The following is a 13,011-nucleotide window of genomic DNA, read 5'->3' as shown; positions in this document are numbered from 1 at the left end:
GGGGGGGTCCCTAAAGTTTCCTGGAAACTCTGGCAATTGCACTGCTTGGACTTAGCCACAAATAAGAGAGAGGTCTAGTTGTAGGGTCTGGGGAAAGTTCATGGAGACAAGTGTTCCAGGCAGAAACACTATGTTCTATAAACATCTGGAAACAAGGAAAAGCAAGCCTGCCTGGAGACAATACAAACACGGCCTGCTGAGGTTGGAGAAGCATGTGATTAAGGCATTGAAGTTTTATCCCAAAGAAATGAGACGCTAGGAAGTGTTTCAAACTCTGAAATGACATTATCAGGTTTGGGTTTTAACAGATTCTACACCACAAAGCAGACTGAACTTGGTGGATAGGGGTTCCAGCGAAAGGGGAAGATCAAAGACAAAGACAAAGAAGTGTGGAAGCCTTTACGGTACTTCGAGCAAGGAGGATGGTGGCATTGATGAAGAGAAACAGAACTGGCCTGCTTCAAAAGCTACTTGGTGTCTCAGGAACCCCTGGGACACAATGCTGGGCCCTCCACCTGCACTTCAGCCTCTGAAGCAGCTGACCGTGAACAGCGAGCCAGAGAGAGGAGCCTGAGAAGGAGTGGCCGGAGAGGTTCCCAGACAGCAGGACAGCAGAGATGCCGAGTCACGTGCAGCTAAAAAGTACAGTAAGCTAACACCTGCAAAGTGTCTAGTGGATTTAGCAAGGAGAACATTATGTGTGGACTGGTGGCGTGGTGGTGAGAGACAAAAGACACAGGTAGAGACAGCACGTATAAGCAAAGGGTAGGAAACGTGAAAATCCACATCTTCAGGGATTACACACGAACAGTGCTAACACCAGATCTGCAGAATGAAGAGAGACACACCAGCACAAACTACCAAAANCACTTGGTGTCTCAGGAACCCCTGGGACACACTGCTGGGCCCTCCACCTGCACTTCAGCCTCTGAAGCAGCTGACCGTGAACAGCGAGCCAGAGAGAGGAGCCTGAGAAGGAGTGGCCGGAGAGGTTCCCAGACAGCAGGACAGCAGAGATGCCGAGTCACGTGCAGCTAAAAAGTACAGTAAGCTAACACCTGCAAAGTGTCTAGTGGATTTAGCAAGGAGAACATTATGTGTGGACTGGTGGCGTGGTGGTGAGAGACAAAAGACACAGGTAGAGACAGCACGTATAAGCAAAGGGTAGGAAACGTGAAAATCCACATCTTCAGGGATTACACACGAACAGTGCTAACACCAGATCTGCAGAATGAAGAGAGACACACCAGCACAAACTACCAAAATACAAGGACAACTTAATCACTAAAAAATTTAGTCTTTGAAACATTCTAAAAGGTGTCAAGAATGCATTTGTAGATGCATTAATTCCCACATGCCTTACATGTAGATAAAAACACAAAGGTTTGAAATCTGTCTGAATATATACACAATTACTATTTTTAAATAGTTAAACATTTACCTATTTTTTTCTTCCTTCTGTAAAGGTGGCAAAACATAGATGTCATCTTCTCTTTGAACTTGAGTAAGACTGGGGAGGGCTTCATCTCTGAAAAGCACATACAGACGTTAAGCAGAGGTAATGGGAAAGAGGACTGAGGAAGACTCCCCCACTGATTACACAAGCCCTGCTGAGGGGTGAGAAGCAGAAAAACACAGGGCTGTAACAGGCTTCTTCCTGCTGTCCCGCCTGCCCAGGCTGCTGCTGTGGGAAGCAAGCGTGGCCTCAAGAGAAAGGGGAAGCTCACTGTGGCTCCCAGCACCTCGGCCAGGGCCTCAACCACAGGCACAGAGACCCACCTTATAAAAGTACAAAGTGCAGGCAACACAATACTATGGCTTTTCTCTCTCCATATCCAAGCTGACTCTCACCAAACAGGGAATTTTCACAACTTCCAATTACTGGGTTAAGTGGGCCCACTTATCCCTCTGACTTCACCATCTGTTATCTGCCGAGTTAAAATCAGGGAAAGGGAACCACAGGAATCCAAGGCGAGAGTTAAAAGCTTTTAATCCTTAAAATTAATGTAATTTGCCTCTTGCCTTTTGCTTTTTAAGGCAGTTTTGATAGCTTGTCTTTTCAAAAATGTTTTCAAAAGCTTCTCCGTAGTTTTTCTGGAGTCAGTGGTTGCCAAATCCTTTCTGTGCCTTCTCTTAGCCTGTGAAAACAAAGGACACAGGATTCTGTTTCAGGGTATTAGTATATTAAAAACATTTCTGTGACTTTTTTCCACAGAATTTGGTTTACCTGAGTTTTCAGACTATGACNAAATTACATAAGTACCTGTAATGCTTGTTTTTGACTCATTCTTTCTTGCCATTCTCTTTCATCTTCTTCTTCTGAACTGAAAGTCAAGCATACATTTACAGTATCTATGATTTAATGATTATAAAAATATCTCTGGAGGCAAGGGGCCACAAGTTCTAGGGGCTACAATGGTGAATCAGACAGCATGACACACGCTGTCACTGTTCCCACAGTCAGGAGGGGACATGTGCCAGGGAGCAATTACAATATGATCTGAGGACATCCATCGCAAGGGAGGAGCAGGCTGCTAAAGATACAATAAGGGGAGTCACCTCTCTCCAATGGGGGGGTCCCTAAAGTTTCCTGGAAACTCTGGCAATTGCACTGCTTGGACTTAGCCACAAATAAGAGAGAGGTCTAGTTGTAGGGTCTGGGGAAAGTTCATGGAGACAAGTGTTCCAGGCAGAAACACTATGTTCTATAAACATCTGGAAACAAGGAAAAGCAAGCCTGCCTGGAGACAATACAAACACGGCCTGCTGAGGTTGGAGAAGCATGTGATTAAGGCATTGAAGTTTTATCCCAAAGAAATGAGACGCTAGGAAGTGTTTCAAACTCTGAAATGACATTATCAGGTTTGGGTTTTAACAGATTCTACACCACAAAGCAGACTGAACTTGGTGGATAGGGGTTCCAGCGAAAGGGGAAGATCAAAGACAAAGACAAAGAAGTGTGGAAGCCTTTACGGTACTTCGAGCAAGGAGGATGGTGGCATTGATGAAGAGAAACAGAACTGGCCTGCTTCAAAAGCCACTTGGTGTCTCAGGAACCCCTGGGACACACTGCTGGGCCCTCCACCTGCACTTCAGCCTCTGAAGCAGCTGACCGTGAACAGCGAGCCAGAGAGAGGAGCCTGAGAAGGAGTGGCCGGAGAGGTTCCCAGACAGCAGGACAGCAGAGATGCCGAGTCACGTGCAGCTAAAAAGTACAGTAAGCTAACACCTGCAAAGTGTCTAGTGGATTTAGCAAGGAGAACATTATGTGTGGACTGGTGGCGTGGTGGTGAGAGACAAAAGACACAGGTAGAGACAGCACGTATAAGCAAAGGGTAGGAAACGTGAAAATCCACATCTTCAGGGATTACACACGAACAGTGCTAACACCAGATCTGCAGAATGAAGAGAGACACACCAGCACAAACTACCAAAATACAAGGACAACTTAATCACTAAAAAATTTAGTCTTTGAAACATTCTAAAAGGTGTCAAGAATGCATTTGTAGATGCATTAATTCCCACATGCCTTACATGTAGATAAAAACACAAAGGTTTGAAATCTGTCTGAATATACACACAATTACTATTTTTAAATAGTTAAACATTTACCTATTTTTTTCTTCCTTCTGTAAAGGTGGCAAAACATAGATGTCATCTTCTCTTTGAACTTGAGTAAGACTGGGGAGGGCTTCATCTCTGAAAAGCACATACAGACGTTAAGCAGAGGTAATGGGAAAGAGGACTGAGGAAGACTCCCCCACTGATTACACAAGCCCTGCTGAGGGGTGAGAAGCAGAAAAACACAGGGCTGTAACAGGCTTCTTCCTGCTGTCCCGCCTGCCCAGGCTGCTGCTGTGGGAAGCAAGCGTGGCCTCAAGAGAAAGGGGAAGCTCACTGTGGCTCCCAGCACCTCGGCCAGGGCCTCAACCACAGGCACAGAGACCCACCTTATAAAAGTACAAAGTGCAGGCAACACAATACTATGGCTTTTCTCTCTCCATATCCAAGCTGACTCTCACCAAACAGGGAATTTTCACAACTTCCAATTACTGGGTTAAGTGGGCCCACTTATCCCTCTGACTTCACCATCTGTTATCTGCCGAGTTAAAATCAGGGAAAGGGAACCACAGGAATCCAAGGCGAGAGTTAAAAGCTTTTAATCCTTAAAATTAATGTAATTTGCCTCTTGCCTTTTGCTTTTTAAGGCAGTTTTGATAGCTTGTCTTTTCAAAAATGTTTTCAAAAGCTTCTCCGTAGTTTTTCTGGAGTCAGTGGTTGCCAAATCCTTTCTGTGCCTTCTCTTAGCCTGTGAAAACAAAGGACACAGGATTCTGTTTCAGGGTATTAGTATATTAAAAACATTTCTGTGACTTTTTTCCACAGAATTTGGTTTACCTGAGTTTTCAGACTATGACAACTTTAGTATTTCCTCCAAACTGTCGTATCAGTGAGTATGTTCAGGTTTCTGGTACATAAAGGGCACTGAGTCTCCATCTACCTACTACTGAATGGACTGGCTAGGATACAGTATTTGGGAAACTATTAATTTACTTTCAGTTTCTTTTAGATAGCCTTCAATGTCCCCAAGAGGCCTATAACTTAATAATATATAATTAAATAAATGTTTCTCAAAAGGGATTATTATATTAATATACTCTTTAAGATGTCACTGTTATGCCAAAACAAATTTCTGATATTGGTCTTTATAAAAAATACATTACTTGGAGCACCTGGGTGGCTCAGTCAGTTAAGCGTCTGACTCTTGACTTTGATTCAGATCATGATTTCATGGGTCGTGGGATCAAGCCCTATGTCAGGCTCTATGCTCAGCAGGAAGTCTTCTTGAGATTCTCTTTCCCTCTGCTTTTGCCCCTCACCCTGCTCTTTCTCTACTCTCTCTCAAAAAACATAAAAATAAAAAAACAAGTTACTTACATGCCACTCTGTCCCTCAACATTCAAGACTGTATCATAAGAAATCCTAAAATGTACAGAAGTATCTTATAAGAAATGTCCATGTAGGAAAAAATGGAATACTCCCCATGCTTATGGTGGAATATAAGGGGGAAATACCAAAACATTCTTTTCCTTTTTTTTTTTAATTAAGATATAACTGACCTATAACACTGTAGAAGTTTAAGGTGTACAATGTGTTGATTTGGTACATTTATATATTACAAAATGATTACTACAGTAGTGTCAGCTAACATAGTTATCATGGGGCTGGAAAACTGAGGAGATGTTGTTTATTTATAGATAAATAAATTCTGGAGTTCCTTTTTCCTGTCTAATCCTTCCAAGGAGTACCTGACAGAATGTGCCTTGGATAATTTAAAACTGCAACACACAAGTCTAGACCTTTTCCTGAGGGAACAAATGTCCCCAAGCATTTATCAATCCTTACATTTCTCATACATTCTCACTTAATTAGACAATGTCTGTCTGGTGTGAGTATGAAGTGATGAGCTGGCATTTTCAACACATGAAAGTCCTATTACAAATGGGCGCTACCATGGGGGAGGGGTACACAATTACTCCAAAGTTCACAACTTTGTTCCAACATTGTTTTAAACTACTTTCAGAATAAAGAAACTTAATGTCATTCTTTTATATCCTGGCCAATTTCCTTCCTCATCAATCCACTTTCGTCACACCGGGCACCACATAAAACCCAATTACTCTTTAAACACTGAGGAGCCAGGATCTCAGATTCAGGGACGCATTTCCCCACAGGCTCTCTATCACACTCATGCTCGGGAGCATAGCTGAAACCCAAGCACACCTAAGGTAGGACACCTAAGAAGATACTCTAACAGGAAAACTCTCGATTGTAAGAATTTTAGTAGTTCTATTAAAAGTTGAAATTTATCATTGCACCCAGGCCGTAGTCTCACAAATAATCCTTTTTTAAAGGAAAAAGTGTTGACTGTTCAAGATAAACAAAGAAAGTTGAAATTAAGTTGGATATACGTCAAAATAAGTCTTGGCTTCCAAAATTCTAAAGAGAAAATTAGAATTCTACATGAACTTTTCTTTCCTTCTAATAATGCAGAAAGGAAAAAAACAAAAACAAAAAACAGATGACTCTTACCAAAGTCTGTTTCTTCAACAGTGGAGCATCCCCATCAAACACAAAAATAGGACGAATTCGAAAAAATAAGAGTTTGCAGAGCCGATGAAACAAAGTGAGAAGATGGGCATTTTCTATTGAGTTCCCATGGCAATCCCGGACTCCTCTTAGTGCCTGGTTTAACCAAATGCTGATATCTGGTAGAATTGTTAAAGGAAAGTATTTTGGAATTTCTTCCCTCATCCCCAAGATTTTAACTTCCCAATAACTGGTATCATCTAAACATTAAAACTAGGTCCTCATCACAGTTCATGTGAAATTGAAAAAATGTTTAGCCCTGATGGAATCTGCCTAAAATCCATTAACTTTGTTTGAACCCTTGTTACTACTGTTTGCAGGCTGAATTTTAAAACATTACATTGACAGATGTGTCCTTTAAAAAATCAAATCGCAAACACTTGCTTCTTTAAAAAAAAAAAAACCTAATACTCTCTATAGAATTTTAGTAAATTAGCACAACCCTTTTGGAGAACAATTTGGTAATTAATAGCAAAAAATGTAAAAACTGGCATTCTGTTTTAGTACTTCTATTTCCAGACATTTATTCTCAGAATATCACCATAGATTCAGAGTAAGAGTTACTTTTAAGAATGTTTGCAGTGATGAAAATATGAAAAACGATGTAAAAGTTTTTCAACAGGTCTTTACTTAAATTGTGATATACCAATTTGCTGGAATATCAAATAGCCCTCAAAAAAGGAAGCTACAGAAGCATCTATAGTGATAAGAAAGACAGTCACAAAATATTAAAGGACACAAAACAGATTACAAAACTATGGAATGTATAACTTACATTTTATAACATAGGTGATATGTTAAATATAAAAAACTAGAAGTTCAGATGCCAAAATATTAACAATACTTACGTCTTCTATAATTAGAAGTAATTTATGTTTTCTTGGGAGTTTTCTTATATTTAACTTTTGTAAAAACTGCTTCTTACCAAATTATTTCCTATTTGTCCATAAGACAAGGGATGTGGAGCTGCTGGTTTTCCTGCTCTCAGTCTCTCTGCCGGCTCCTCTAACTCACCACTCAAGCACGACAACTCAGCAGAGCTCTCCTGCAGGCCCCTCCCCTCCTCCCGCTGTCTGGGCTACCTTAGCAACCCCACACCACACCCTCTCCTTGTGTTCAGGCTGCCCCAGGCCTTGTCCTCACTCCCAGACTAGATGGCCTAGTTGACATCTCTGCCTGATGCCTTGCAGACATTCCCAACTTGACATGATCAAAACTGAACTTGTCTTTTATTTTTTTCTTATTTAGATTCAATTTAGTTAAGATACAGTGCATTATTAGTTTCAGAGGTAGAATTAGTGATTCATCAGTTGCATATAACACCCAGTGCTCTTTACACATCAGGTACCCTCCTTAATGCCCATCAACTACTTACCCCATCCCCCACTTACCCCATCCCCCCACCCCCCCCCCTCTCCAGCAACCCGTAGTTTGTTCCCTGGAGTTAAGAGTCTCTTATGGTTTGCCCCCCCTCCATGTCTTTTCTACCAGGCTGCTTATGCCCCCATTGCAGTGAATGTCAACCCCCCTCACCGAAGCCAGAATGCTGAATGTCATCCCCTACGCTCCCCTCATCCAAATACAACCAGGTTCTATCAAATCTATCTTCTAATTTATCTTGAAGGTAGACCCTTCCTGCCTCCAGGGTCTTCTCACAGGCTCCTTCCTCTGCCTGAGTTTCTCCCTCTCTTAGCTTAGTTATCTCTGACTCATAAGTCTCAGTCTATGGGTCACTTCCTCAGCCCAGATAAGCATCTCCACCTATACACTCCTATTCAAAAATGTATTGCTTACTATGTGGCAGAAATCCCACTGGGGATACAGCCCTGAACAAAACAAAGGGTTTGCTCTTGCGGAGTTTACAATCTAACGGAGGCAAAAACCAAACCATGAGCTCCATGCCTTGTCTGGCCCACACTTCTGTGCACTGCTCTCCCTTTCACAGGACATATAGGAGGCAACATATACTTGCTATTAATGGGCTGAACAGTTAAGTATTTAAATGAACGTACATTACCTAATTTATAACCATAAAACAAATTAGGCCCATCAACATTTAACTCAGTAAACACTTACAAAATAACTAGTGGAAAGCAAGCTATTATTATATTCATTCCAATATTTGAGTGCTACTATATGCCAGCATAGCCAAGATCCCAAGGTCTTGGGATAGTACAGCAAACAACATAACCCTGAACAAAACAGGGTGTCCATCTCCAAGAAACTTGCACTCTAATGGGGAAGATTAACAAAAAAGGAAAAAAATGAAGTAATAGATACATAATCTATATATTATAGATATACTATAATACATATGGTTATATAATACAAAAAAGTAAATAGAACAGAGTAAAAGGACAAGACTGGGAGGTCAGTGTAGAGCTAAGTCAACACCAAATCCTACTTCCAAGGTAGATCCTTTATCCTACCACTTCTCATTGTCTTACCTTTTACTAGGGCTACTATAATTAGTTTTAAAACTAGTTTCCTAAAGGACTTAGGTCTGCACTGTATTGGATAAATATTTCTGTTTGGCTTTTTTCTTGTTGCTACACTGTTGTACAGGATTAAGTTTCCACTTAAACCAGTACTTTAAATGTTATAATCAATGAGAAAATCAAATTTCAGATCAGGGGCTCTCAACTTCTGCTATCCTTTTTAACTGGATATAAAGCTTTTAAAACACAGATTGCTAACATACATACGCCTAAAATCCTAAATCCTAGACACTAGAATGGGTCTTCTTTTATTATTATTATTAATCATAGGTATTCTCAACTAGGGTTGAAAGTTCCAGCTTGAAATTATTTTTTAAAATATATGTAACACTAGCCATTCTGAAAATATTTGCATAATTTGACTTGTCTAATTTCAGTAAGTTTATTTAAAAAAAAAAAACAAAAAGGAACATTAAATTTGTCCCAGGGCTGGAAAAAAGTTAAATCCACAGCAAAGCTAGATCATTTTATAGATAAGACCCAAAGGATCAATAACATTTTGAAATGAAAGATAAATTACTTTAGTTCTATTGTTAGGTGCCTTACAATTTAATATTCATTAGTTTACATAGCCTAAAGAAAGTGTAATATTTTGCTAATCGACTTAAATGCATTTCACAAATGTTAAGGTCCATAAGAGATGAAAGTTCAACTGTTAATTATTATTGGACACATTTAGATTGTATAAATAACAAAGGCACTCACCTACAGATGGTTTTAAAACTGTATTTTAGGGATTCAAGAGTAAATTATGAACCTAGTATGTCATAGATAATTTCTTAACAAGACAAAAAATGGAATATAGGTCAAATATTTGAATTCAAATTCCCATGAAAATGAAACAAAGCAAAATCAATTATAAAACAGCAAATATTCTCTTTTTACATATATATATATTTACACACATACATATATATAAGATTATAAATGGAGATCTTTGACAGTCCTCTTTAAATGATTTGTTCTTTGAGAAAAACTTAATAACCTCATGAAAATTACTTCCTGTCCTAAAAGAGCTCCTGAATCATCTAAAAATAGATAATCTAAATTGTAAATTAAATGCTTTAACTTCCTTACTTCGGACAACTTCCTAAAAAATTAGAATGCTGAGCTTCATGCGTCATCTTAATGATTTTACAAATTATTAATTCTTCATAGGGGATACAACATAAAATGCCTAAGTCTTTGCTGAAATTTGAAGGGTTCCTGTCACTGAAAACTCTGCTTTCCTTCACACAGTTCTATGAAGAAAATCTTTAGAAAGCAGTGATTTGAGGAACCACTAGAGGGCAGCAATAACACACGCGCTACACGCGAGCGAGCGCGCGCGCGCACACACACCCTTTTCCTTTCCCTTTCCCCTACACAAGGTATCGCGCATAAACTTTTAAGCAAGCCCAAACTCATGAAGGATGTATTTCAAGATTATTCACACTGCAGAAAATATCATCTTAACTTTATTTGAAAAATTACCAGTGTCCCATTACGTATAAGTTGTCTCCATACTAAATAATTGCTCCTCTCTCAGTGGCTCCTTCCGTAGAATTCCCCTCTATTCTTAAACTGCATTTACCACCGACAGCAATTATTTACATGACTCTCTCCTCACCTCGCTTATGAACTCCTAGGCTCACAGGTTCCCACGTAGGGAATTGGCCTAAGGTACCACCAGCTTGCAGAACAGAATAGCCACTCAAAAAAGGAGGAGGAGGAGGAGGAAGAGGAGAATGCTTAACGTATAAAAAGACCAAAATTTCAGAAACAGTATTCACATGTTTTGATAAAAAAGAAAAACATTTAATTACAAAGCCAGACATATACACAAACGACAGTCCTTCCAAAGTCCATCAAAGAGGCTGGGAGGAAAAAAACAGAACAAAAGAAAACAAAACACTGTGTACATTTTTATATCTTTCCAGGGTTGTACCCCATCAATTTCCTATTCCAAAACTCATAATAAAAGTTACTTTTAAAAAAGAAAAAAGGTCAAACACCTGTCCATACGATCCTTCTTCTAACAAACCTAACTGGAGCAGGACCGAGGACAGCAGGCAAACCACCGGTGGGAAGTCCACTTCAGTTTCTCCACGCTGACCTCCCAGCATGGATACTTTTAGGCTAGCTCCTTTTACTTATATAGCCCCTTTATTTCTCATACCAACCCTGTGTGTAGATAGCATTATCACCTCCACTTTCCAGATGAGAGAACGAAAGCAAAGAGCGGCGTAAAGTACTGCCTGTAAATGATGAAACCTGAGGACTCCAACCCCGCGTGGCGCGACTGCAAAGCGGGGACGAGCTGACACTCAGAGAAAGAAAACGTCGTGAAGGAGATGCTATTGCCACCCCGAGTGGGACTGTCATCCTACCAACACCATTCTGCGCTCAGGGGGGAAGCCCAGAGTGAGTCAACACCTGACGCGAATCCCTGCACCCAAGAACACGTTAAGGATACCTACGGCGAGGATCTTCCCTTCCAGCGTCTCCGGGTTGACCTGCCGCCCGGAGCACTCCAGCAGCTTCCAGAGCCCGTGGACTCCCATGTGGCCCCCAACAACAGTCGGGGGCGGGGTCGCGGGAGGCCTTCTATTCCAATTCTACCACAGCCTGCACCGCCGCCGGGGCCAGGCAGAGCTCCCCCTGCTCCCACCCACAGAAGATGGAAAATAATTCAGAGCATGCGGTTTCCCAGGGCGAACCGGCACAGGCGAGAACGGTACTTCCTGGCGGCTGACACTGCCTCACGGAAGAAAGGCAGGACCAGAGAATGGCCGGCGTCGGGAAGGAGCAGGTCCTCCTCTCGCCCAAGGTTTGGACCAAATGTAAGCACTCTTAACGGAAGAGCAGGGTGAGAGGACAGAGCAGGTGAGGTAAACAGCCAGAAGCTGTTCCCCCGACACAACCTGTCTTCTTGAGTTAGTGCGTAAACCCACGCGAAATGGGGCCTCTCGGCTTCCGTCTAATACGAAGCTCAAGCCGGAAGTCCCGCCTCCCGGCACTACGTATATTTGCTGCGCCTTTTCATTCCTGAAGAGAGAGGGCGGTTCAGTCGTAGCGTTTGTGTCGTGTTATTCCCGAGCTTGTGTTCACGAGCTTGTTATTCCACGCTGGCATTCTGTCGCAGCCAAACGTTAAACTTTGCGCAGGGTATCTACTTGCTGAGATGACAGTTTTTTACGTCTCTTCTGCGTATCAGTTTCTCCCCACCAGCCGCCAGTTCTGCAAACTCTAAATACCAAGTATTGTTTTACACGAGAGGCGACAACAGAAAGGTGGTTGCTTTGCTGGAGTTGTTAAATTAATAAGTGTTTTGTCTGATAACTTGTAGTAGCGAGATATAATAGGGCATCATTTTAAGTTAAGCACCTTTTAAAAGTCTTAACCCTTGAAATATAGTTTGGTTTTCTCTGGCGTTTAAATTTAGGATTCCACGGCTTGCAGGTCAGAAATGACGAGAAACTTAATTATCGGAGTAGCTCTTGGAAAGGCGGTGGCTCTGGAACCCTCAGGCCCAGAGTCAGATCCCGACCACACCACCACGTCTTAGTGTTCAGCATTGTTCAAGTAACGTTTGTTAAGAACTTGTTTCTTCCTTTGCAAACTGAGTATAAAACCAATCTTTGCAGACTGTTTTACCTAGGATCAGAGGTGATGTATATAGACTACTTACCACTACTCTTCAATAAATGATAGCCTTATCATACATACTGGTTCTAATTTGAAGTATTGAAACGAAATTCAAGCTCAATGGAAAGGTTGATTTAAATGAGGTGATTTTGTTAAAGGAACCCTTTATGACAGAGCTATCAAAAATTAATTTTTAGCAAAGCCATTGTACGAAGTGCTTTTTTGCATTTCCTTCATCTGTGGAGTAATTCCCAGAATTAGTTCCTAGTTGTATTTTACAGAGGTTAACATAATTGCCTATTCAATTTTTGCCCCCCCACACACAGACACTCCAGACACTTAGCAGGTGTTCCATAAATACTGCCTAAATGACCTCTTTCAGCCTCTAGTCTAAAGCTGTCTGGTGTATCTTGCAACCTCTTGAAAGAATTTCCTCCCAAGTCAGGCAACGTTTGGTCCAAATCCTCTCTGAGCCATATAATAACCCTGTGTTAGTGGGCTCAGTTGTGTTCACCTAAATTTGTATGTTAAAGCCCTAAACCCCAGCACCTCAGAATGTGACTGTATTTGGAGATAGGGCCTTTTAAAGGTGACTAAGTTAAAATGAGGCTCTGAGGGTGAACCTACAGGGATGTGTGCACAGAGGAAAGACCCCATGAGGACATAGCTAGAAGGTGGCCATCTGCAAGCCAAGGAGAAAGGAAAAACCAAACCTGTCAACATCCTGATCTCAGAC

At 41.2% G+C, this 13,011-nt stretch overlaps 1 protein-coding gene across 3 annotated transcripts in view; it reads right to left on the bottom strand.

Moving 5' to 3' along the window:
- Positions 1 to 13,011, bottom strand: part of LOC100472159 (DNA repair protein complementing XP-G cells) — an 87,541-nt gene that overhangs the window by 31,756 nt on the left and 42,774 nt on the right. The window contains exons 11-14 of one of the 3 annotated variants that reach the window (XM_034665456.1): positions 6,094 to 6,269; positions 4,194 to 4,309; positions 3,613 to 3,699; positions 2,264 to 2,324 (exon numbers count right to left, since the gene is read on the bottom strand). In XM_034665456.1, the coding sequence (XP_034521347.1) occupies positions 2,264 to 2,324; positions 3,613 to 3,699; positions 4,194 to 4,309; positions 6,094 to 6,269 (440 nt within the window). Of the gene's footprint in view, positions 1 to 2,263; positions 2,325 to 3,612; positions 3,700 to 4,193; positions 4,310 to 6,093; positions 6,270 to 11,103; positions 11,593 to 13,011 lie in introns of those variants that run through there. The other 2 variants (XM_034665453.1, XM_034665455.1) reach the window with 2 other exon arrangements.

Source organism: Ailuropoda melanoleuca, chromosome 7, assembly GCF_002007445.2.
Source record: "Ailuropoda melanoleuca isolate Jingjing chromosome 7, ASM200744v2, whole genome shotgun sequence".
Classification (NCBI taxonomy): Eukaryota; Metazoa; Chordata; class Mammalia; order Carnivora; family Ursidae; genus Ailuropoda; species Ailuropoda melanoleuca.
This window is presented reverse-complemented; position numbering and strand designations above follow the sequence as displayed.